The sequence below is a fragment of the Tamandua tetradactyla genome, chromosome 9 (assembly GCF_023851605.1).
Source record: "Tamandua tetradactyla isolate mTamTet1 chromosome 9, mTamTet1.pri, whole genome shotgun sequence".
Lineage (NCBI taxonomy): Eukaryota > Metazoa > Chordata > Mammalia > Pilosa > Myrmecophagidae > Tamandua > Tamandua tetradactyla.
Window position 1 is genome coordinate 115,216,100 of NC_135335.1, and position 26,505 is coordinate 115,242,604.

The window sequence follows — 26,505 nt, forward strand, 5'->3', positions numbered from 1 at the left end:
TATCCAAGTCCCATTTTTACCTGCTTCCCTCCAAGACCCACCTTTAACACAGCTTCCCAGTGGGTATATCTGACTTTTTGTTTGTTTGTTTTTAATTAAGGCAACAGTTATCCACATCCAACTCTTCAGATACTGAAAGCAACAGACATAAACTCAGTTCTGGCCCACTCCCCAAACTGGCTATTTCAACAGAGGGAGAGCAAGAAGAAGCTGCCCCCTGCCCTAGAGCCCCGGAGGAAGAGCCAGAAAAGCCCGTCCTTCCTGCTGAAGAGAGTGCTCAGGAGGAGCCCGAGGTCACCACCCCAGCCAGCACCATCAGCAGCTCCACCCTGTCAGGTGAGCTGCCAGGCCTGGCACCTGCCATGGGATGAGTGACCCCCTGTGCCCTGAGATCCAGGACTGCCCAAGGCCAGGCGGTTAATAGTGGGTATTTTAAACCCCAAAGCTCCAACCATGGCCCCACCTCTTGGGCTTAGGGAAGGATCCCCTAAGAACAACCTTAGATCCCTCAGCACTGTCATTAGCTTTCACAGCTGGGTTTCGTTAGGATCTTTTGATGTCAGTAAGGACATGCTAAGGGAGCACGTTCTCAGTTGTTGATACAAAGGCAAGTCTTATGGCGTTGCCTCCAACTCAGAATTAGAAGGGGAAATAGCCAATAGTCCAATTGTGAGAAATGTCTTTGAATCACCTTTATGGTTCCATCTAAAATCAGTTTTCCCTCCAGCATTGAAAAGAATGGTTGTTTCTTTGAGGTGGTTGATTTCGGTTAGGAGGCCCTGTTGTACCAAGTGACAGCTTTTCACACTAGATTCACTCACACTGAGGACAGCAGGGTGTTTATGTTGTGAGATCCGCAGATGCCGTCTCGTGCATCTAGGACATGGACTTTCCAGACAGGCTGGGTAGAAGCGTCACAGATGATACACAATTTAAATTGGTATTTGTGTGCCTGTGATGCAACTGCACTGCAAACAGAAGTTACCCTTCAGTATGTGAGCAAATGGAGTGAGAAGGTCCTGAGACATCACGGTCTGTTTAGAGGTGGTCTTGGCAAGGGTCTTATGTGCTTTCTTTGAAAGCATTTTGCAACGATATTTTTGCATAAAATAACCTTCCTCACAACAGGAACAATATCCTCACAGTTGTACCTTTTTTTTAAAAAATTGTGGTAAAAGTTATATAACGTAAATTTTATCAGTTTAATCATTTTTAAGTATATAATTCAGTGGCATTAATTACAATTCTGTGTAGCCATTGCCACTGTCTGTTTCCAAAATTTTTCATCACTTCAAACGGGAACTCTGTACCCATCAAGCAGTAACCATCCCCCATTCCTCTCCCAAGCCCTGATCACCTGTATCTACTTTCTGTCTCTATGAATTTGACGATTCTAGATATTTCATGTCAATGGAATTATACAATGTTTATCCTTTAGTGTCTATCATACTCCAATTACCATAATGTTTCCAAGGTCCATCCCTGAAAACATTTCATTCCTCCTTATGACTGAATAGTATTCCACTGTGGGTGAGCATCTCCTTTCGTTCATCCACTCATCTGCTGATGGGCACAGAGGCGTTTCCACCTTCTGGCAAATGCTGCTATGTATGTTAGCATACAGGATTTGTTTGAGTCCCTGTTTTCAATTTTTTTTGTGGGGGGGGGTGGTGTTGGTTACTCAGAGGTTTTTAACATGCTTAATGTATCACAGATACTTGCTTATCCCTAGTAATGGGAGTGTTCTCACTAGAGAGTCAACCTTGCTTCCCTCAGAGCAAGACCTGTGCATGCATTTAAATTATTATTTGGTTTATAAGTATTTTATGCAAGCATATCCTTTTACAGAACAGTATGCATTTGTGCTATTTTTTTTTTTGAGAAATAAACCATGGATATAGAACTTAGGGTTGCTACAATAAATGTTCTCAGAAAGCCATATTCAGTGTGCTATCGTGAAAACCATTCATTCCAAGATTTTTCGTGAACACTTTTTTAATTGACTGAATATTCATGATGTGAGCTTTTCTGATTTTTAAAAAGCATCTCAAGAAGAGAATTTTTTTTTCAGGCTGGATTTATTTCAGCTTCACTAAAAACTGGTTCTGTGGAGTTTCTCATGTCCCTATAGTTTGTCATGGGAAAAATAATGGTGGATTTTCAGTTTCTCTTCCTTTACCTCTGTTCTCCTTCCATGTTGGTAATTCCATTTCTCCTAAGTCCATCTCCATAAAGCCAAGAGAGTAGCAGTTTAGAAGTGGAGGCGAGATACACAATTAGTTGAAAACTGCTGACCATTTTTAGTTCATATCGATCTTCAAATCAAATGTAGACATCTCAGTATTTTGTACTCCTGATTACAAAAGTCTCTGCCTGTTTCTTGGTTATTTTATTTTGTAAACGGTGTATTTACCTCCATTTAAAATGTGTTCTTTATATTGTAAATTGTTTACTCTCTAAGCCTACTCATTATCAGAAAGGTAGGAGGTTAAGGAAGAGGAACCGTGTCTAAGCATTTGATTGATTACTTACATAATTAAAAACGGACCTGCTTAGGTCCTGCCATGCATTTTGATTAAAAGATTCAAACCACCTTCCCCTCTCTCCCCCATATGCACACTAAAAATAACCAAAGACCTTGGGGGCTATAGAGACTAGAGAGATGATCTGATTTACTCATAGCCAAGGGTAATTAGGGGATCTGAAAACCATGACTGTAGTAAAATTTAATTTGTTGATTTTTATATTGCTCCACCATCAAAAAGAAAGAACCCCTGACATTTAGAGAACATTAAGATGACATTATCCACCATTGGCAGAAAAGAGGGATGCTGGTGAAATGAGGTGGCGGAGGCAAGAGGAAGGGCATGAGAAGAGAGAAAATTTTATACTCACATTATGGCACTTAGGAAAGTACTTTACACCTGTTTCTCTTTTATCAGACTAAATTGTATTTGAATCAGGGAAAAGTCCGAGTCCCAAATCTTAGGTGTAGTCCTTGAATGCGAAGAGCTTCAGCTCTTCCTTTTATACTTGCCAGTGAACCCATCCAAACCCAAGTAGAAAAGGAAATGGAAAGTGTGTAACATATCCAAAGGTAGGCTTCAGTTTATTAAGATGAGATTTTTGACTTGTGAAGCAGTTTTTATCAAGAATGGACAGCGCTTTATTCAGAGTGAGTGGAATATGTATACTCTTAAGTGAGATTGAGTTCGGCATTTGCAGGTTAAAAGGCTGTTGGCAGTGACCTTAACGCTGGCTTCTTTCATTGGACAGATGGGTGTCACATGGAAGTCCATGATGTTTACCTGAATAGACTATGCAGCGGGTGGCCAGGAAGTAGGCTGTGTCCACACCTGCTCTCCCCAGTCCCGGGCTACCATGTGCTCAGCTCAGATCCGTAGCATCTGTTCTACCTCCCGTGAAGCAGGGCCAAGCCTGAATGTACAGTCAGGTGGTGTATATAAACCAGTGCAACACAAATGCTGGTTTTCCTACCTCTTTCCTAGGCAGAGAATGCCATGTGGCCAGCACTTTAATGTGCTGGCTGGTCATTCAGAGGGTCATTTCTAATAGCATTATATTCTCTCCAGAGATTGCACATCTAAAGATGATAATAGAGTTGATGACTTTTAAAGTGCAGGGGACTTGTAATTTACCATATAGAAGTAAAAATCAGGTGAGCATTGTATTTTTCTAGATGGACAAAGATGTGTTATCAGTGAGTAGGAAAAAAAAAAGAAAACTGACAGCCTGTGAATGAAAGATCAGGAGGGACCAAAAGGTGTGGCTGTTCAGCTCAAGATGTCACTCCTACTTGAGAATTTTCTTTACGCTTGGCCTCTGCTGTCGCCGGACTAACTGCCATCAGTGATTTTCCATTTCTGCATCCTTCTATATGATTATGATCTTTTGTCCACTTGTGAGGGAAGTCCTAAATTTTTCATTCAAAAGTAACTCCAGTTTGCATCAGGGGTTAACATTCAAAATAAAGGAAGCATGAGTTAGAGGGGAAGGGGCTTTCTCACAGCCGGGTTGCATCAGAGAAGTTTGGCCTGTGATGTGCCATCTCGGTTAAATGCCAGGAAGATGAAGTGAGCTTGTGAGTAACATGTTGAGTAGTATCTTTGTCTTTTCTATTAAATTTATAAGGGCCTTAGAGAGAAAGGAGGTATGTGGTATGACAAGAAAAGGGAGATACTTAAGGTATGTATAGGTGATGTGTCTGAACCTAGGATGAGGTATGCCTAGGAGATATCACAGGATAAGCCTGTGAATGATTATTATTAACAACCCTGTTAATGATGATGATCATAGTATAAATTGGTAGGTCATGGTGTTCATAAGGTAGTATTTGGTTTGAAGCACAGCCTTTCATGGGCCTTGGGGTTTGGGAAAGAGTTCATTCTGCAAGGGCTTCAAAATAGGGATTCCGGAGAGTAGTTATTTGTGGTTCTTGTCTGTGGGAGGATTACTGGTTGTCTAGTTAAATGGAGCTGTTGATTGAAAATTGACAGACTCGCGTGCAATTAAAACAAGACCCGAATGGACACCTCTTCCTCTCTTCCTCCTTTACAGCACCTTTTGCAAACCAGGCACGTGTGTCTAGTGCTCCCCAGACTCCATTTGGATTCATTAGCCGTGGGGGAGTATGCTGCCCAGCTTTTGTCCTTCCTTTTCTCTCTTTTCCCCACCTCTCCTATCAAAGATTTTCCTGAACATGTTTATCCCTTCTTCTTTGTACAGTTGGCAGTTTTTCAGAGCATTTGGATCAGATAAATGGACGAAACGAGTGTGTGGACAGTACAGATAATTCCTCAAAGCCATCCAGTGAACCCGCTTCTCACATGGCTCGGCAGCGATTAGAAAGCACAGAAAAAAAGAAAATCTCGGGGAAAGTCACAAAGTCCCTTTCTGCCAGTGCTCTGTCCCTCATGATCCCAGGAGGTAGAGAGACATCTACTTGCATGAAATTGTGTGATGTGTGCATGTCGTCCCTCTCCCACCCCCCTGTGGGTGCTGACTGATGTAAACTTGCTTAAAGCAATAATGGGTGGTATCGCCAGCACAGCTCTCGAGAGCTTCTGCCTGCAGACCTCTGAGGTCTCCCCACAGGACCTGCCAAGCTCCCAAAGAGCATGTGTGGCTTCTTTCACCTCACTTCTTTCTGTGTTAGGGGATGAGAAAGGCCTTCTTTCCAAAAGTCTTAGTTTTGTTATTGCTGTTTTCTTTCCACTCCCCCACCATAACTTGTGATAAATTTCCCTCCTCTGAATAATTTTTCTTCCCTAGACTATGCAGTATCCACATACTTTACAGAGCTCTTTACTGCATCTGTGTTAGAAAGCTAAGTACAGTTTCTCTCATCTAATTAATGAGGAAATAGACACAGAGAACGTAAGCTTTCATTCCTGGGGATGCAGAGAACCACAGACAGCACAGAAATCCCTGTCTGTTGAGCTGTGCTTCCTCCTACTGGTGGTCACATCATTTTCTGCCCTGTACTGGAAAACTGGGTTTAATTATCGTTTTGTTAAATTGCAGTATCTTTCCATAACCTGGTTTTGTCTCTGCCGATTGCAAAATCTGTAATAATTCCACCAGCAGAGATGAAATATGCTCCTTTGTAGGTGAGGCGTATCACTCAAATGACAAGAGAATGCGAGGAGCAGTTGATTTGTATTGCAGATGGTTTGCATTTGGAAGAATGCAGACCCTGTCTAAAAGAGACTGCTTAATTTTTAAAATTTCATATTTGTGCAGAAGGAAATTTGATGTAAACAAATGCGCATTTGCAGATAGTGCTTGCTTTCATGGATCCAGTTTTCTGGGCATGTCAGCATAAAACAAACACCTGTTCCCCTAGTTTGAATAACTATTCCTCTCCAAAGATGATGGTCCCAGTGCAGCTGCACAGTAAGGAAGGTAAGTTTGATGTGGTCCCGTCCGGTTCGGAAAGCTGGTGGAAAATTCCACACTTTGGTAAAGTAGGGAAATTGTTAGCAAGAATGGGGGCCTGGATTTTCAGCAGTTTGGATACGTGTGTCCATTCTCCTTCCCACTGGCATATTTTGAAGTTCTCTGCCCATCAATGTGCTTTTCTTTACCTGGCATTTTAATCAGACAGAAGGTAACCAGCAAAAGAGAAGCAAGATGTCGATGTCACATGAAGTCAGAGAGCAAAGGACCACGGGTAACAATACATCTGGCTTTGTTCCATTCTGGACAAACAAAAGAATTGGAACAGAAGTTAGTATGAGTACGTTTGGCTTACTGTGGCCACAGTGGGGCTCACCACACCTGGTGAATCTTCAACAGCACTGGGCATTTTTACCCCGAGTTCACATTTAAACCTCAGCATCCTTTGTAGACTGTTCTGCTGTCTTTTTTTCTCAGAAATACCCATGCATACACACACTGACACACCCAAATAGTGCCACATGGCATGTAAGATCTGTTTAGATGCATGCAGACGGAACAGTATTATGCACTACAAATTCAAAATGTGTTCGCTTATAAGACAGGGAAAGCACGGACTAGAGTTGGAGTTATGGAACATGAACTCAGTTTTTCTTAAAAGTTCTGTTATGGCTCTCACCTGAATGACATAATTATTAAAATGCTCTCAGAAACATAATTATTAAAATGGCAGGTAATATGTGAAGAGAACCAGTTGTTACAGTAATAAGGAGACACTCTTTATAGAGAAGTTGCTATTTCAGTGTTACCTTCATTGAGGTTTTCTAATCGATACTAGTTCAATAATGTAAAAATTATTGGTGGATTGATAAATTGCTTTCCTGACCCATGTATGAAAAGAACTAGGCTAAAGACAAGTGTGAGATTTGGAGTCCTAGTGCCTTTTACCATAGTCCACACAGTCCTCTCTGGGTGAGGATGCACTTGAAATAAACATACCTATGACTTCTTTCTTTAATTAACATGTATTAGCTAAAAATAGCAAAGGCAGAAAGTAGCTAATCTATGTGCATGATTTAATTGATGTAAAAAACTAAAAACTTTTAGCTTTAGAGTATGAATTTAAAAGTTATTGAAGTAGAAACAATTTCAGAGTTTCCTTGGCCATCTTCTCTTCCACGGTCCCTGCTAGTTAACAACATTTTGGTATGATTCTTTATTTGGCTACTGCAAATGAAAGGATTTGTTGTGTGACCGAGTTCCCAGTCTTGGCAGGGCTAAGGCGGCCAGGGTGGCCGCGTGGACATTTGGGTAACCGGACGGGCTGTGATGATGGGCTTCTTGTTGCAGATATGTTTGCGGTGTCCCCCCTGGGAAGCCCAATGTCTCCCCACTCCCTGTCCTCGGACCCTTCTTCTTCACGGGATTCCTCTCCCAGCCGAGATTCTCCAGCAGCTTCTGCCAGTCCACATCAGCCCATTGTGATCCACAGCTCAGGGAAGAACTATGGCTTCACCATTCGAGCCATCAGGGTGTACGTGGGAGACAGCGACATCTACACAGTGCATCACATCGTCTGGGTAGGACCGACAACCTCTCTTACTTGTCAGCTTCCACTTCCCGCCATATTGGAGAATGGACCTATTGGCAAAGGCCTAGCAGGATCAAAGGCACTTTCTCTGAGGCTGGCCTTGAGGACCTCTTTAATTTCTCTTTTAATGTTCTTTCTCTTTACCTATATGGTAGAATTGAATTGAGCAACAACTAATGCGTTCTCATCATTCTGTCCATTTCCGTATTTGATTGTCCACACTTGTGTACCATCCTGGTGGAAACAGTCAAAAGAAGTTCTATTTCCATCCTTCCCTCATTCTCCTTTTCTTAGTTCTTTTCCTGGCCTTTTTACAAACTACCTTCTCCATTGACCTGGATTTTTTTTAGGAACCACAGGGATTATCCTACTTTACAGTTATACCAGAACTGGAGTAGGAACCATGCCTTTTTGATTTCCCATTAAGAGTTTAGGATCATTTGCTAATTAATTCAGAATATTCTGTAGAGAAGAAATAGTAGGTGTTGGGGTTGTCATTTGTTTTCTTACAAAAATATACTCTCTTCTTTGACTTTAGAATGTGGAGGAAGGAAGTCCAGCTTGCCAGGCGGGACTGAAAGCTGGGGATCTGATCACACACGTCAATGGAGAACCAGTGCATGGCCTTGTCCACACTGAAGTCATAGAGCTCCTACTAAAGGTGATGTCTCTTTTACCTCATGGTCGTGCAGATGAGGTCAGTTGCCAGAAAGAACTAGTAGCAAGAGATTGACATCTCTATGGCACATGCACGTGCCCTCAGTGTCATCAGTGCAGAAGTCTTCAGTAGCCCAGAGTTTAATGGAAAGACAGAGATACTAAGAATTTTCTAGTTTTATATCATGAAAAAATGTTTTTATATGTCCACACTTAACTCCCTAATTTAGTTTTGATTCTCATTCTAAATTATGCATAGTAAGAGTTCTCCTCTTTTTGTGTACCTCACACAGTGAAATCTGTTTGGAAATTAACTGTCCTAAAGGTGATTTCCTTCAGGGACATTCAGTAGAATGGGACTCAGTGGTAATGAGCTGTGAGGTGGATCTGAGGGATGAGTCTGAGAATTTCATTTCCTTTGAAAGACAGAATTGTGACTATACACAGGCACTAAAAATTAGAAAAATCTGTGGTAATAGAAAAAAGTTTCCATTAATTATTAGGCCTGCCCCCCCCCCAGACAAATGAATTTGAATGAAGACCAATTTCTATTTAAAATTTAAGACAAATAAAGCCAATGATGTAAGAGGATAGAGAGTCACAGGAAGCATGAATATGAGTGAAAGAGAGAGAGGAAGTATGTATACTGAATCTCAGACAATTCTGTTGAGTTATTTGCTTTGGCATCTAAAATATGACATCATAACTCCAAAAGGTAGGTTTGACTTAAAACAAAGATGACTTTGAGTTTGATTTTAATTTTTTTCAGTGAGAAAAGACTATCTATGACCTGTGATTTGTCATTATCTCTAATAGAATTACTTTACAAATGAAGAAATGTGTGTATGACCTCTTATCTCTTCTCAAGCACTCTGCTTTAGACTCTGTAAGGGGGCTACCAGGCATAGAGACATGAGCCATAGCTTCAAGGAACCTACAGCCCATTTAGGGAGACAAAGCATAAATACATACACGTCATATAAATAGCACTTATTCAGAGCATTCTGAAGCACTCGCACTGAGGCAGGTACCATAGATGTTTGTAACGCAGGAATTGAGATGTGGTCCTTGTCCTCGAGACGTATGAGAGACATAGGTAAGCAGATAAAATGCAATGTAATTAGGGTCATAGCAAGGGAGGAATGAAATAGTTTTAGAGAGAACGTTCTAAGAGTGGGGAAAGGCGTCACGGGAAAGTGACATTGAGCTGGAACTTGAAAGAAAATTAGAAATTTGGAAGGCCCTATGGGGAAGTGGGTATGCAGAAGTTTTCAATAGCAAGTGCACTTCAATGGCTTTTCCCCCCTTTCCCTGTCTTTCCCCTAGCAACACAAGTGTGTTCCTCAGGAGATTTGGGGTCCAGTCTAGTTTTCAGGAGTAGTAAATAGTGGGTATATCCAAAGATCCCGTGTCAAGTAGTAGGTCGCAGGCGAGTACTGTTGTTACTTAGATTACAGCATTGGTGAGGTTTTGGCCTTGGGCTCAGGCCCCTTGGGAGTTGGTGACTGGCTTTGCTGTCTGCCGCACCCATGCATATTCCCCTAACACTAGCCAGCTTCCTCACGAATTCATGCTCCTGAGCACAGAGGGATAGGATTGAATCTTGAGACATTACAGAGTTCCAGGCAGCATTGGACATCAGCCTGTGGCCATAGCAAATCTGACAGCAGCCTTGCATGTTAAATGTGGAGTTATGGTCAAGCTTCCTGCAAAACCCTGCCATTTTAGCTCAGTCCCTGGTATACAGGGAGCACTCGATAAATGTTTGTGAAATTGGGGTGGACTAATTTCCTTTGCTTGCTGTCAAACAGTTGCCATGGGAGGAGTCAAGCAACACAAAACTGCTTTTGTTGTGTCCTGACCCATATCTTGATGTATATGCCATTCCATTTGGTAGTGAAAGCCTTATGATGGCCGGAGTTGGCCCACAATTTTTTTATATGGCTATTGACTAGAAACAGATGCCTCTTCTGACGCCTACATGGAAAATATCTGAATCTTTAGTTTCATTCACCATCTGCCTCCGATAATATTCTTTGTCTAACTGGGGTGAGACGACTGTTTCAGAGTAAGTGTCCAAGAAAGGGGAGGCGGAACAGGACTGCTGACTTTGAGATTCCTAGACTGTGAAAGTCACCTGAAATGACCTCAGTTGCCTAAGATAAAATTCAAGCAAAGATACAAAGATACTAGCTTCATCTCTTAGCACACTTGATCTGCTGTCCAGGCTTGCCCCATTGCTGGTTCGTGGATCCACCCTTAGTGCAAAAGAGTCCAGAGACACTTTTGTCCTTTGTCCCCTATATCCATTTCTATATATCCCTTTCTAGGTGGTCATGAATTTTAAAAATAGGCAGACAGAGGTACCTACTATCTCAAAAATGTTCCTCGAGCTTTCTTAGGAGCTCACTTGATCCTTTGTGTTAGAAATAAGCGTGTGTTATAAGTGAGTTTCACTTAGTTGTCATTCATCCAACTGGAACCTTTTTCCAAATCTCGGCAGCAGGGACTAAAAGAAAGTCAATGGGGCTTTAAAAAGTAATATATGTTTTGCTTTTTACGTTCTTTATAACAGTATTATGTCTTGCCACAGCATACTTTGTATCATATATCAGAATGAGAAATAAAGTCAGAATGTGAAATAATAAACTAGAGTATGTATTTAGAAAATAGGCATTTATTTTGCTGAGACATAATTAACCATTTTCATTATTTATTTTCTAAAGCATTTTAATGTGATTCTGCATTATAAAATCTTTATCCCTGCTTCTGTGAAATCTGAGTGTTCATTTCCTTTAAAGCCAGCAAGGTCTCTTAGCAGAATCGAATGCTGTTTACAACGTCTTGCCCTCATCTGGTTGCCGAGTACCTTCCAGAACCTAAACCCTTTATTCCTGGGTCTAGTCAAGTGCGTGTTACTGAAATCCCTTGCGTCAGTGGTTAATTGGTGAGCCTTAGGCACCCTTTGAGGCCATGGCATTCTCTGCCGCAAATCCAAGCAGAAGATCCTGCCTCTGGTTCATAAAGGAAACACTCAAGAGGGGTAATGAAACAAAGAGGAGACAAGGGATTTAATTATCTTCTCAGTGAACTGTGTAATCATGCAGCTATCTTCCAAATTTAACCAATGATTCTTGGACAAAATGAATAAAGTGACTAGTACCAACCCCAGGCTTCTGTGTGCCATCGTTGGCTTAACAGCAGGGTAGTGACTGTATTTTAGTACCCTTGGGTGCTGTTTGCATGGTTTATACTTGCAGACCACTTTGTAAAATTTCAGGCCACCTTCAGAAAAAGGTGGAAGACCCATCAAATAGGGCTGTGTGAATATGTTTAGAAAGGCATGCACATTATTTATCTGTTGAAATATAAGAACACAGACAGCATTTTCCATGTTTCACAGCTTCACATTTGGTCTCATGCACCCTCACATCTTCAAAGTGAACCTGGCGTGGAAGGGCCGATGTACATGGACAGGGAAACTCATCCTAAATCACACAGCTCTTTTATCCATGGAATTATAGAATCTCAGGGTTATCCAGTTCAACCCCCATTGGATATGTTAATCCCTTAAAAGGTGCTATTTCAGCTTTGCTTCAAACCTCGCCTGCCACAAGGAGTTAACCATCTCTGTTCAGCTTTTAGGCAGCATCAGTCTTTAGAAAAGAATTTCTTAAATGGACCAAAATCTTACTTCACCCACTAGAGTGGTGAGTAGAGGTCATGATGACCCAGTCATCTCTCCTTCTCTATGGGATAACCTGCCTAACTTAACATCGCTAATCCCAGATACTTTCCATCAGTCATCTTTCTTCCTTAGTATAGCACTAGTTTAAATTCCCGATCCATAAGAGAAGCCATAAAACTACCAGCCCCTGCTTCGGAAGTTCCTTTCCATGAACTCAGGGTAGCCTCTAGAATGGAGACTGTCATACGGCAGTGTTTTTACTGTCTTCACATTTGCAGAGCCCCTGATGTGTGCAGAGTATTGGGCTAACTACTGCAAGGTTGCACAGCAAATGACACATGAGAATAATGGCCTAGAGAGAGGGAATATGTCCCCCTGCCAGGCTCTGTTCTAAACACTTTACACAAATAAACACATGTAATCCTCACAATTACCCTGTGAGATAGGTGCTATAAATGTAAATGTGCCCATTTACAGGTGAAAAAACTAAAGCAGGGAGAAGTTAACAAATCAGCCATGTTTTGCTGCTAGGAAGGAGAAGAGGATTTGAACCACACAGGCAGTGTGGCTGCAGAGCCTGTGCTTTCACCTCCAACAACACACTGCCCCGTGCATGGAGTCTTCGACTCCCAAAAGCTGGTGGTCTGATGTTCACACAGGAAGACAGTGGTAATACCAGCCTGCAGTCACAGTGCTAAACACAGGGAGCAGTCTGGAAATACTGCAGAAGTTCTGAAGGAAAGACGGCTGTCCACCAGGGTGGACAAGGGTAGCTTCGAAGAATCCAGGGTTGTCCAAGCAGGGCATGGAAGAATGGGTGGAGATTCAGTGTACAGGATGGGAGTGCAAGGCAGTCTAGGCAAAAAGAAGAAGGTGTGTAAAAGTGCAAGGGCAGAAGATACATGAGTGGACCAGTATGGAGTTCACATATGGAATAAAATGCTCAAGATAGCTGGGATTGCATTGTCAGGGATGTGGATTAGGACTGGGATGCAGGTAGACAGAGAAGGCGATGTAAAAACAGTCTAGCTCAGTGAGGAGCCTGAGGCCAGCCAATCAGCTGTCATATAGCAAGACAGAGAGAAGAAATTGAGTATCCTTACTTTTGCCATCATATTCAGCTCAACAGCTTAAAATAATTTCCCTCATACCATGCAGTAATCACATCAATAGTTTAAAGTAAAAGAGAACTTATTGAACATTTAATAATCTACTGGCCCCAAGTTTTTGTTATTTTTAAAACAAGTGCCCCAGAATCGCTCTAGGAGGTCACTCGTTCTCTGAAAGCAGTGGAATATACCTGACCCCAGTAAGCCACAGTGAGCCAAGTTTAGGTTGCCCTCGTGTAGCTGGATAGACCCACCAGGTGGCGGGCTTCACTGTTCTTGCCTATTCTTTATAAAGGTATTTTTCCAATCATTTAATATTGTCTTCATCATTAATGTTTCCAAAAAAATTTTGCACTGTGTATCCTTTGTGTCTGTATTGCTCTTTAAGGAAGTCACCTTGACATTTCTTTTCAAAAGTCGAAGGAACTGTGCTCTGGAATGGTCATATGTAGGAACAAGAAAGAGAAAACTGGAGTTGGTTTTTAAAGGGGAAAGGTACAATTGTACAAAACATAGTGATTCGCTCTGATCCAGCAAGCCCTAGCCTCACTATTTTCTGATGAGAAATGTTCACTGTTTGCATTTCTTATGCAATGTTTATGATAGCTTTATATCACTTTCTTTTTGGTGGACTGATAATTTGATCATTTGTCATGTCTGTCAAGTACCTAGTTAGAAAGTACCTCTGAGCCGTGCATTCTGCTGGGCACAGGAGAGCTTGGAGAGGGTCGGGGTATTTCCTGCCCTTAATGAGGGTGGGTTTGGTAGGAAGGGCATTGGGGTGTGGGGGCCTAGAGAGTCAGCCCTAGGAAGGTAGGGCTTCCACTGAGCTCAGCACCTGGAGGAGGATCTCAGTGTCCTCATCTATAAAGCAAGGATAGCAATCACTTCCCACCTTTCAGATCCTTCCAAAGCATTGTGAAAATAAAATAAGAGAATATATGTGAACAATTCTTTGAAAATCGAATGTTTTCAAATGCTAGGTGGCATTTTTGGCCTCTTAGATAAAGATTAAAAAGTTCATGCTGATTATATGAAAGCACTGAATTCAGTCTCAATTGGCTCCCACAGTAGAACAATTCCAGTGGTCATTACTGCCCTTCCATGCCCCCTCTGTGCATGAATTTGGAAAAGGATTGAAAGTACTTTAATGACAGACAGACTCCCAACCAAGGTTGTTGTCCCTTTCGTTCACCTGAGGCATATCAGGAAAACAAAAATGTCAGCATGGCCTTACTCAGTTTGTGAGAGAAGACCCCATGCTAAGGAACCTTCGTTAGTAGACCTTACGTGCTTAGAAGCTGGATTTTCCATTTAAGGAATAAATAGGATGTCAATTTCTATTATGAGATAAAGGTCTATTTTAAAGCTTTTACATTTGTACATGAAATGTACAATTTATTCTTTTAAAAGAATTAAAAAATATTTTTCCTCTTGTGCAAGTTCAAATCCCATTTCCCTAAAATATTTCCTACAAATTTAACATTAGGTATAAGGTTATATATTCTTAATATTAAAGAACTCTTTATAATCAATAAGAATATGCTAATATTAAAATGAATTAGCACATGAACAAACGATTCTCTAAAGAAATACAAATTACTAAAATGAACGAGATAGCCTCTAGTCTTTTCAATAGTCAAATGAGATATAAACAAGTTATGATTTTACCCATAAAATTGGTAACTTGTTTAATGTTAATATTCAGTTCTCATAAGCCTATATGATAAAATGACTCATGTCCTGTTAGCAAGACTATACATTGACACAATCCTGCTGGAAAATAGTGTTTCAGTATGTAGTCAGCGTCTTTAAAAAATTCACGTAGACCCTTTGATTCATTTTATTAGGTCTGATTACATACCTAAGGAAAATGATTTATAGATAAGGAAATTTATCTCTATCTTATAAGAATTGAAGAATGTAAAGTAATAGCAAAAGGGAAATAGTTAAATAAATTTTGATTCATCTAAAGGAATATATTATATAGCCAATAAAAATCATGTTTTTAAAGAATATTTAATGAAGGGAAATTTCATCCAAATTATATCGGGTAAAATATAAAAAAACAGCCTAAAACTGTAAATATAGTAAGATTAAAATTATATTTATAAAGTATATCTATATTTGTGCACATATATTATGTGCACAAAAAAAAACCCAGAAGGAAATATACTGAATTATCAGTGGTAGCTAAGTAGTAGGTTTTTCAATGATTTTTATATTTTTATTTATACTGTACTGTTTTCTTCTTACAATGAGCATGTATTACTTCCAAAATCAGGGGTGAGGGAGGTAGGAAGAGGGAGGCATTAGCCTCAAACAGTCATTCCCTGTTCTTCTGCTTCTGGACTCAACCATATTTAACTCCCCATAATGTGGAACCCTTAGACCCAGCCAAGTTGCTAGGTTTCTACCAGGCACAGTCCTTTAGAATGGTCCTTCTCCTTACTTATGTTTAGTGTTTTCAAGGTCATCAAAGCCATCTCTGACTCTGAAAGCACCTGTTTCTCCCCTGGTTATGAAGAAATTCAAGCAGAAGAGGTCTTTGATGCTGGGGTGATGGAACTTAGCCGTGCCCACCTGCCCAGGCACCCAGAGCCTGGCTTCTGGTTGCATTCCCAAACCCATCCCCAGGACCTGCTGAGCAAGCCCTGTGCCAGGACTGAGCGAAAGGGCCCAGAAACCAGGAATTATTTCTCCATGTGTGACCTGGTTAAAGAGGGGCTGTTTCATACTTGTTGGCATAAACTTTTCCCAGCTCTGCATACTGCCAGGCTTTATGGCGATAATATCATTAAAAGTAAAAGTTCCATTCAGTTTTGCTGCTTTATAATTAATTTCTAGGCCGAAGGAAAACACACAAAAGAAGAGAAAAAAGAAAAAGAAAGCAACAAAAAGCAGACAGTCCCCCAGGCACATTTATACTTAATACATATGGAGGAGACAGTTGTTATTTGTAGAGCCTTTTCCACGTGTCACACATACTAGGTGCTGAAGGCTTTACAAACTTGATCTCATTTAATCCCCGGATGAGCCCTGGGAGACATGTATGATTACATTGTTGGGTAATACAGGAAAGGGAGGCCAAGGGAGGGTGAGCCAACTGTGAAGGTCACAGAGCTCAGATTTTGAACTCAGATCTGTGGACTTCAGAGCCTGCCGTCTTAAATCAACTGCACATTTTTCCTTCCACCCAGTCTCTGTAGTGTCAGGACTTCACTGAACGGCTATTTAGGAAAGGAAGGGCCATATATATATATTCCTCTGTCTTCTCTTTGAGTCCCTTATCTCTGCTCTGATCTGGTTTCATGAAGGCATTTCTCTTTAATACCACTTCCCTCTTTTTTACAGAGTGGAAATAAGGTGTCAATCACTGCTACCCCATTTGAAAACACATCTATCAAAACAGGACCAGCCAGGAAAAACAGCTATAAGAGCCGGATGGTGAGGCGGAGTAAGAAATCCAAGAAGAAAGAAAGTCTAGAAAGGTTAGTTAAATCAGTGTTCTGTGAAATTTGGTGTATACCCATGTTGGAAAAAAGTTATTTGTTACTTAATTTGCATGCTTACATATGAGAAAGATGTATTTCTCTGTAAGAGATTTTATGGTATGGTTTACATGTATTTATACATTAAAGTTCATATTCCTAAATGCATTCCTTTTCATAGTAATAGGATTTATGTATTTACACTGGAGAAGGATTTAAATTGCTCTCACCATTTGTGGATACCATGAGAAGCTCTTTGCTCTGCTTAAGCCCGTAGACCTCATTTCATTGGAGTTGGATGTGAGGGCCTGGATCTTCAGGCACTTTTTAACATTGAATCTACATTCAGTTCTGTCCTTTGTATTATCTAAAACCAAACAGTTGCTCTATTTTAAATGCTAGATATTCTAAAATAATTATTTCTTTAAAGCTTTCAGATAAGTGTAGAAATAAAAGGATTTTATTTTACTGAATGAAAATCTAATTCAGTGTTCGCATCCTGGGAAGCAATGGTGAATATCTTTTGTGCTCTATACCAGCACTAGTGAGATGGGTGTGTGTGAACCTGGTAGGAATATTGCTTGCAACCTGTACAAAGCAAAGCATTCCTTCTTTAACCCTCTCAGGTATGATGCCTCAGATCATATGAAAAGGATCTTTGTTGATAGAAATGTGGAAAAATAGCAAATGAAAAAGGACTGATTCACTAACTCCAGGACAACAAAGTTATAAAAGAAAGGAGATCGAATTGTATTTTACATGCCCGAGTGTGAACAGTATTTATAATGTGAAATAAGAAAAGACCAGTGATCTAACTGTGTTGGGAGGAATAGGAAACGGAAAGTTTATTTTGTTGGAAGATGGAAGCGTGCTGTATCAGAGAACTTAATTCTTATCTTTTATAGTAGGATATTGACAGATTATTTCTAAAACTGAAAAACTAGAAAACAGCAGTGTAAGCACATTATTTTGCAATATGCAGACAAATAGAAGGAAAAAACAGCCAAAAGAGTTGAAAGTACTGTCTCTCGGAAGTGGGGGAAAAGTACACAGGGAGTTGCTGTTTTTCATTATAAGTTTATAGAACTATTTGACTTTTTAACCCAAGCCTGTTTATTATTTTGGTTAAAATTATACACACACACATACACAAGCTCTGGGATCTTTCTCTTTTATGTTGTGTTTTCTATTTTCATTGCGCTTTAAGTCATGTAGAATAAATTGTTTCAAGGAGTAACAATGTCTAAACTTTCTGTTTAAGCTGACCAGGGGTGAGTTAGGCTTATCTGATGGTAGAAGAACTTGGTGCAGCTACGTGCACTTATAAGCTGTGCTTTTTGCAGCAAGATGTGCTCATCGACTAAATGCACACATGCTTTTATGGCTGCTACATGCTGCCTGCTGTCCTGCCAGGATGAAAAGCCTCACCTTTACCTGTCTGGATGTTTCTATTTAACTGTACAGTCTACATCCTCATGGAATAAGCACAGCACACAAGCTCAGTAGATGAAGCCCCCTGCCCAGTGTATCACCTTAAAGAACAATAGTCCAAGATAATGGTCTTCCCTCCAGAAGAAACTTGCTTTGCATTATCTCTTAATTAAATAGCTTCCATGTATTTAGGGGTATGTATTCAGAAGCTTTCAGGCAAAGGTTATACTCCTCATAAACCTAACAAATAAGAAAAAATGTATTTTTAGTATCTCATTTTCTATCTTCCCAGCTCTATTTAAAGGGTTTGCAATTGAGAAAGCCTCCATTGTATGTTATCAAAGAATACTCCACTCTAAATCATAAAAGCAGTTTTTGAATATAAGCGTGGTATCCTAGTCTTGAAAATGACTGTGCCAGCCATCAAACGAATGTCTCCAGCACAGAGTTAGTTGCTAAACCGAATCCATGGGTATTATGGGAGCCAGGGAGACGTGCTGAGAGCAGATGGGGCGGTGAGTTGTTTTGGTTCGTCTTCTGACCAGCTTTCTCCTGTTTTCACTCTAGGAGGAGATCCCTTTTCAAAAAGCTAGCCAAGCAGCCTTCTCCTTTACTCCAGACCAGCCGGAGCTTCTCCTGCCTGAACCGATCCCTGTCATCGGGAGAAAGCCTCCCCGGCTCCCCCACCCACAGTCTGTCTCCCCGGTCTCCCACGCCAAGCTGTCGCTCCACCCCTGACTTCCCATCTGGTGAGTCCCCAGTCTGGAGGACGATGGAGTGGAGGGCAGGTGAGAGGCATCATCTCAGGTCCCAAAACCATGACGCTTCTTTCATCTGTAGGAGAGCAGGTAGAGGATGTAAGTGGCATAGAGCAGGATTTATAGGAAGGTCATAACATATCCTGGCCATTAAGTAAGAGAAGAAGAGCTGGGGCTCACCTTGGTGCAGGTGAGGTTTCTCTGAACAGGGTTATTTCACCAGAGTGAGTTGCTGACCCAGTTTGCTGACCTCTACCTCTGTTAACCTGACATCGTCTGGGCTGGGGGGGGGTCGATACAAGGGAAAAACAAGTGTTTGTTTCTCACCCCCAGGTACTAATTCCTCCCAGAGCAGCTCCCCGAGTTCAAGTGGCCCGAACTCTCCGGCGGGGTCAGGGCACATCCGGCCCAGCACTCTCCACGGTCTGGCCCCCAAGCTCGGGGGGCAGAGGTACCGGTCCGGAAGGCGGAAGTCGGCCGGCAGCATCCCGCTCTCTCCTCTGGCCCGGACCCCCTCCCCGACGCCGCAGCCCACCTCCCCCCAGCGGTCGCCGTCCCCCCTGCTGGGCCACTCCCTGGGCAATTCCAAGATCACCCAGGCCTTTCCCAGCAAAATGCACTCCCCGCCCACCATCGTCAGGCACATCGTGAGGCCCAAGAGCGCCGAGCCCCCGCGGTCCCCGCTGCTCAAGCGCGTGCAGTCGGAGGAGAAGCTGTCCCCCTCCTACGGCAGCGACAAGAAGCACCTGTGCTCCCGCAAGCACAGCCTGGAGGTGACCCAGGAGGAGGTGCCGCGGGAGCAGCCCCCGCGGGACGCGGCGTGGCCGAGCCTGGAGGAGAGCGTGTGCGACGCGCCCCCCCTGAGCCGGGCGCGGCCGGTGGAGCAGGGCTGCCTGAAGCGCCCCGCGGCGCGGAAGCTGGGGAGGCAGGAGTCGGCGGACGACGTGGACCGGGAGAAGCCGGCGGCCAAGGCGCTGGTGAAGAAGCCGGACGGCCTCGCGGAGAAACCCGACGCCCACCCGAAATCGAAAGCCCACGGCTCGGGCAGCGATTTGGAAAACCTCGCCGCCTCGAGGCCAGACGAGAGGGGGAAGAAAGTGCCCGCGAAGGCTCTAGGCGGGGCAGGTCACTTCGAAGGCAAAGCGCCCGTGCCGGAGGCCCAGCCCGCGGGCAGCCTGTTGAAGGGCGCTCTGCACAAAACGGCCAGCGCGCGGGCCGGCGACGGCGGGGCCTCCTCGGACGCGACCGCAGCCAGCCGCCAGGGCGCCTGCGACTTCCAAAGAGCCTCCGCGCCCGGCCCCCTCCGGGAGGGACCCCGGCACCCTGCCGACCGGCCGGCCCCCGGGAAGGTCGAAAACCCAGAGAAGGCGGCCCAGGCCAGGGAATTGCCTCGATGCGAGAAGTTAGACGGCAGGCTTGCCAATATCGATCACCTTCGAAAGAAAGTGTCACTCGAAGGCAAGGACGGCAGCCTCGGCCCCGTGCTCAAGCCCAAGGCGACACCCGGCCCCCATGAATGCCCGCCGGGGCACGCAGCCAGGCCTGGGGTGGGGCAGCAGGACAGCCCGCCGGCCCCCGAGACCCGAGCCTGTGTCAGCGGCGCCCACGCGGCTCAGATGAGCGTGGCCTCTTTTGTTCCACTCAAGACCTTAGCCGGCCGGGTGGAAAACGGAGCGGAAAAGGCAGGCTTGGCTGCCCCTGAGTCCCCTGTCAGGAAAAGCCCCTCAGAGTATAAGCTGGAGGGTAGGTCTGTGTCATGCCTGAAGCCGATTGAGGGCACTTTGGACATTGCTCTCCTGTCTGGACCTCAGGCCTCCAAGACTGAGCTGCCTTCCCCAGAGCCTGTGCAGAGCCCCAGCCTGGGCGGTGACCTGGGGCATTTGGGGTCCCCTGCCCTCCCTGGAGGCACCAACAAGGGCTTCTCGGCCGGTCAGAGGGAGCCTTGCCCTGCCAGCTTAAAAATGAACAAATCCTACCTGCTGGAGCCTCGGTTCCAGCCTCCCAGCTGGGCTTTCCAGAATTCTCCAGCAGCTCCCCAGCCTGACCCAGAAATCAAGCGGGACAGGAAAGTTTCTCATTCTGCTGCCAGGAACCCAGTGACAGTCACAGAAAGCCATCCTCAGAGGACGGAGGGCGGCCTCTCCAAGCCCCAAGACCCTACCCCTGACACCAAGCTCCCCCCCTTCCCAGGCCAGAGCCCCCATAGTGCTGTGGGTCCCACCCTGGCCCCGCCCCGCGGCCCTCTCCAGCCTGAAGGGAGCCCCTGGAGGGAGAAGCCGAGCCCAAGGGAGTCACCTGAGAGGGATCCTTCCTCCGCCAGAAGGGAGCGGCCTACCATGAGGGCCGACGCTCGCAGAGACCCCTCCAAGGAGCTGAATTCTCCAGAAACTGCTAGAACCAGCGACAACTCCAAAAATCTCCCTTCTGCGGGAAGGGCCTGCCCAGATGGCTGTACCCAGACCCAAGCCCCGGAGAAAGCTGAGGGGCCCTGTGGAAACACGAACCACAAGGAAGGCCAGGACGAGATGAGGTCCCCAGCCAGAGAGGACCCCCCTTGGCGCCCAGTGGGGGCTCCTTGCGAGAGGCAGCCGAGCAAGGCTGCAGGAGGTGCAGAGCCCCAGCCCGAGGCCCTCCCCGCCAGGCGGGGCCTGCAGCCACCAGGTGTGGAAAGCGGCAGGAGTGCAAAGCTCTCCAGTTTCCCTTCCTTGCAGAAAGATAGTCCCAAGGAACCCGAAAGGAAAGAACCACCTCTACAAAGACCTCTCAACGGCAGCCCTCAGCTCCCACCGACCACCAAAGAACTCCCCAGCCTGGCCGCTCAGCAGCATTGCAGTCTGCCAAGCCGTGCTCCAGGGGGAGAACCTGGGATTGAGCTCCCTGCTGCTGACCCCAGCCAGGACCTCCAGAGCCCTCCCAGGCCCGCTGCTGTGCACCATGAAAGCAGCAGCCACATGCCCAGGCCTGGCTCCGACCCCTCCCCTTCAAAGGCTCAGCACCCAGACAGGCCCCTCTCCTCACTGAAACCAAGCGCTGGAACTGCCAAGGGCAAAGAGCCCGCCCCTCCGCCCCCGAGCGGCTCCAGCAAAGAGGGAAAGAGCAGTTGTAAGGGGGTGTTGGATGTGTGCCCCGCCGCCTCAGGCTCTCAGAACAGAGCTAGCGATGGGACTGGCCAGGGAGGAAGTGGGTCTCCCCTCCCACTGCAGACCCCAGGCGGTCCTCAGAACACCCAGCTGAAGCCCGCCAACAGTGGGCGTGTCCCAGAGATGCTGGAGAAGCCCACGCAGCTGCCAAGGCAAGGACAGCTGGGTTTCAGCGGCCTGGTAGACCAGAAATGTCCGCCTGTGGGTGACAAACAGAACCTGTCTCCAAAGCACCCCAAACCATCCACTGTGAAAGATTGCCTCCCTCTGTGTAAGCAGACAGACAAGAGCCCAAGCCAGCAGGCCGCCGCCCCAGACAGGAAGCCGGAAGGGAAAAGATGCACAGAAGCACTTTATGCTCTGGCAGAGAGCGGGAAGCTTGAGGCCAGCCTTTCCCCTGCGCACAGCGAGGCTTGGCCGAAAGGTGCAGAGAAGCCAGCGGTGGCGATGGGGAAGGGCTTACCAGAGGCCAAGGGGAAAGGGCGCAGTCCCCAGAAGCCACTGGCCGAGCCAGGCAAGCCTGGAGGCATGAAACGGTCCCCCTCGGCCACCGGGCAGAGTTCTTTCTTGCCCCCTGCCCTCCCAGAGAAGTGTCTGAGCTCCTCCTCCAGCGTCCCTGCAGCCAGGCTAGGAGTTCCAGACATCTCCACAGCTGGCGGCGACACCGCTCCCACTGAGGCCCGCGTGGGCATGGCTGAGCCAGCCGTCCCTGGCACCAGGGACCCCAGGAAGTCCCTGCCAGGGGCAGGTGGCAAAACCCAAATGACAAAGAGCGACTCTTTGCCATCTTTTCCGAGCGCCGCTATCGCTCTGCAGTCTCACCATCTCGACCCAAATCTGGCTGGGGGCTCCGGCCACCGGGACAGGGCCCTTTCTGTAACTGCCACCCCAGGAGAAACCAAAGGGAAAGAGCCTGCCCCAGGCCAGCCTCCCACCACCAGGAGACAGAACGCAGGCAGGGAAGTGACCAGGCCAGCCCCAGCTCCCAGTGCTGACCGCCCCATCACCCTCTCCTCTGAGAAGGACTCTGTGGTGCGGCAGAGGCGGGGGAAAGAGAGTTTGCGTAGCAGCCCCCACAAGAAGGCCTCGTAATGGGGCAGAGTGCCGGGCAAGACTGGACACCCAGCCTGAACGTGTCACTGTGTCTTGACTACCTTTCGAAACCAGCACTGTGTGGGCGTGTCCTCCAGGCAGAGCTCAGAGCCTCACTAAGGAAGCGGGGAGAGAAGGGCAGAAAGAGGGAACCTTCTTGCAAATGCCTTCCCAGTTGTAACCGGTAAAACTGTTACCATATAGTGTTTGCATAAGAAGTACCTTTAGGGTTGAGGTCACTGAGGAAAAAAGATTCTTCTCTGTAGATAACTAGCAATGTGTTTGGTTTTGAATGTAGAGTCTATTCCTTGCTGCTGATCACATCAATTACCACAGCTTATTTTTTTGTTTTGTTTATTAGATTTTTGCTTTGCCATTTACTTATCATGATATAGTAATGGACGAAACGGTTAAAACTGTGTGTGTGTGTGTGTGTGTGTGTGTATATACACACACACACCCATATCTGTGTACCTCCACGTCCACGCGTATGCTCTGGTCTGTGGGTTAAGAGGACATCTGAAGGCTACATTTTTATAAGTTAAAACATTCTAAGTAGAGTTAAAGATGAAAGCAATCCCTGAATACATTAGATTGTGAGTTTTTCCTGTGTGTTTCTAACCAGAGTTTGATAGTACTGTATCTGGCTGCGTGCAGATCTAAATACAGCAAGAACTACCCTAACCGCTGCATGTGGAAGGCGTCCTCCGTTAGGGATCGAGGGGCTGATGGAGCGAGCTGCTTCCATGGACCGGCCCATCCCAGTGGCTGCTTGCATCCTGGGTCCGACTGTCTGCAAGGCTAGTTGTCCTTGGGTGTGGACGCTGGGCTTGGCCCTAGGTGGAGTGGGGATGACAGACACACTTCAACTTTATTTCTGCTCTTCCTTTCCCTTCTTTTTGTGCTCTTAAACTCAGGCCTTTATGCTGTGGGCCACTGGTCCAAGAAGCACGTGTCTCGTAGTAGCCTATACCAGCCCTGCTCTTGAATAAAAAAGAGAAATTACTGACCGCACACAAACCCGCGAGTACTTAGGTCGAGTAATAAGCATCAGGCATTGGAAGAGGTTTTAAATTTGCTTTCTTGAGGAAAAGGGGGGGGGGGGGGGTGTTGGATTTTGGCATCATAGCATAAATATTAAGGAATAATCAGGACATCAGATACATTTTAATACATAGCTGGGGCCTTATGTTGTAGATGAAGCTTGCTGTTTTTAGCAAGTTCCTGGGGTTCACATTCATTTCTGATGCATCGAGTAGCTCCATACATTTCATAACATGATCTCTTTATTTGTATGCAAAAAATACTGGATTAATAAAGAGCAGCATTTTTGTAACAAAGAGACTTGTTGGAGCTATTTGGTGCTTGAATGTGACTGTCCTTTTTACTTTTGCTAAGCCTTATTTAAATTTTGTATACCTTGGGATACGTACAATTTGTCAAATCATTTTAGTGCTGAGGTTTTCCTTTTTTTGTTTGTTTTTTTAACTGTTGCAGTTTTACTGGTGGCTTGTTTTGTATATTGTAAGAGGCACTTGCTGACATAAGTACCAAGGCACTGAGAGAAAACACACACAGACACGTATTTATAAGTTGCTTGGGATCTATAGTAGGCTCTTTCGTTTCATTTTGTTTTGTGTTTTGGTGGAAGAGAAAGAAAATTAACTAATCAACGACTAATCCAGCACCCCAACTCCCTCGGGGATGTCTTAGTATCTTCAGGCTATAAAACTGTTCGTCTGAGCACAGCATCATCTTACAGCCCTGTGGGTTGTAAATCATCTAGCAAGGCTGTAAACGCTGCTCCTAAAACAAAGGCATAATTTTATCAGCTCTTTTGGTTGTGCTTCATTGTAAAATGAGTTGGCAATGGCAAGAAAAAGGAAAAAAGTCTCCTTCTTGCCCGTACATTTTGGTTTCCAATATGGCTCCAGCCATTTCCCGTCACTACTCTGTAAAACTGTAGAAGAAACAAACATTTTACAGGAACACAAATGGGTTTCAAAAGTGGTCTCGACATTTATAATACATATCTGTGTTTGGCTGTTGTCACAGCCCGTCTTTCTGTGCTCAGGCATCAGGACAGGTCTGTCGGGGAGGTAGTTCATGGTTTACAGCCTTTGCTTTTTAACTGTCCAGTTTCCTTTAAAGCACAACTAGCTGCTTGTTTACAAATGATATTTTTATGTATATTTTGTATAGTGTATTATCATTTCTGCCAAATGTGTTCTTTTTTTTTTTTTTGCATTTTGGGTGAGTAAAGAGTACTTGAGGGTGCATTCATGTAATACCTGTTTGTTGTTCTAAACCTCTCCAATCAGCTGGTAAAAAATCCTCCTGTGTTTCTACTTGGTCAGTCTCTGTGTGATTGTAAGATGTGCCCCTCGGTAGTTCTCCCAGCTGTAGATTTACCAGCTTAAAAGTTTGTTAGGATCTGTGCAATAAAGTGTTTGCAGTCTTATTTTCTCTTAAGAAATTCCCTATGGATGTCATAATTGTTGTATATTGAACAAATATTTATACTTATGCTGTTGCATAACATTGAAATAAAAATTTAGCATGAAAAGATAATGACTAATAAGTTTTTTTCCCCCACGTGCACATTTACATGCCACCTCCAAAAACGTTACTGATTATAACTCTATTAGGGAAAGTATGGATTTTTGCTTTTCTTGCTGATTAGAAAGGTTTGCTAATTAATTTTAACTTGCACATACACAGTCTATTCTTCAAGATTAAGTCCTCTAACTCTGTTCTGTTTTTCCTTACCCTCAGAACTTAGCAGCTTCCCCACCGCCCTTCCCTGCAGTCCCTTTCTATGTGACACCACCTCCTCTGCTTCCCCTGCCATCTTGCTCCATCCACCACTGTTTTCTGCCCTCACCCTTTCTCTTCCTCCCTACTGTCTCTTTCCTCTCAGAACACCTGTTCCTTGACCTTGTCTTTTCCCTCCTTCCCTCCTCAGCTGACTCCCTGAAAGAATAGTCTCTACATTTGCGATTTCCCACAGTTCTCAGCGTTCCTCGCCCCACTGAAACCTGGCTTTTGCCCACGGCACATTGACATTGCTCTCGTGAGGGTCACCAGGGACCCCAGAAGCCCACCTTTCCAGACATCACTTAAAGTAGGCCATCTCCTTGGAAGTTCAGTCTTCCTTGACCGACCTCTCTCCCAGTTCTCTACCTTCCTTAATCTATTCTTTTTTGTCTCTTTTAAGGATTCCTCCTCCCCCTCTGGATACCTGTCCCCTTAAATCTTGATGTTTCCCTGAGTTCATTCTTGGTCTGTGGCATTTCTCTCCACCCACTCTCCTTGGGCTTTCCATTCCCTCATGGCCATTTCCCACCTGGTTCCTCCTCAAACACCTCAAACTCAAAATGGCCACAAGTGGCCTCACAGTCTTCGGTGCCCCTCCTTCTTCCATCCAAGCCAGATCCGAGCCTTCTCCCTGACCTCTTCTTTCTCCTGCACATCAACCGTCCCCACAGCCCCACCCGAGCCTTCTCCCTGACCTCTTCTTTCTCCTGCACATCAACCGTCCCCACAGCCCCACCCGAGCCTTCTCCCTGACCTCTTTCTCCTGCACATCAACCGTCCCCACAGCCCCACCCGAGCCTTCTCCCTGACCT

The 26,505-nt window shown here is 44.9% G+C and overlaps 1 protein-coding gene and 1 long non-coding RNA gene across 34 annotated transcripts in view; one reads left to right on the forward strand and one right to left on the reverse strand.

Moving 5' to 3' along the window:
* The window catches only part of MAST4 (microtubule associated serine/threonine kinase family member 4), a 632,749-nt gene extending 607,302 nt beyond the window's left edge, over positions 1 to 25,447 (forward strand). For 27 of the 33 annotated variants that reach the window (XM_077117360.1, XM_077117361.1, XM_077117373.1 and 24 more), the window contains 7 exons: positions 101 to 336; positions 4,747 to 4,947; positions 7,270 to 7,499; positions 8,049 to 8,171; positions 16,319 to 16,455; positions 18,454 to 18,635; positions 18,978 to 25,447. In XM_077117360.1, coding sequence (XP_076973475.1) covers positions 101 to 336; positions 4,747 to 4,947; positions 7,270 to 7,499; positions 8,049 to 8,171; positions 16,319 to 16,455; positions 18,454 to 18,635; positions 18,978 to 22,876 — 5,008 coding nt within the window. In that variant the 3' untranslated portion in view covers positions 22,877 to 25,447. The remainder of the gene's footprint in view (positions 1 to 100; positions 337 to 4,746; positions 4,948 to 7,269; positions 7,500 to 8,048; positions 8,172 to 16,318; positions 16,456 to 18,453; positions 18,636 to 18,977) is intronic. The other 6 variants (XM_077117394.1, XM_077117364.1, XM_077117365.1 and 3 more) reach the window with 2 other exon arrangements.
* LOC143647391 (uncharacterized) lies at positions 17,255 to 19,473 on the reverse strand. Its single transcript, XR_013158027.1, has 3 exons — positions 19,391 to 19,473; positions 18,825 to 18,925; positions 17,255 to 18,720 (listed from the first exon to the last, which is right to left on the reverse strand). It is a non-coding gene; the product is annotated as an uncharacterized LOC143647391 (long non-coding RNA).
* Positions 25,448 to 26,505: the final 1,058 nt, after the last annotated feature.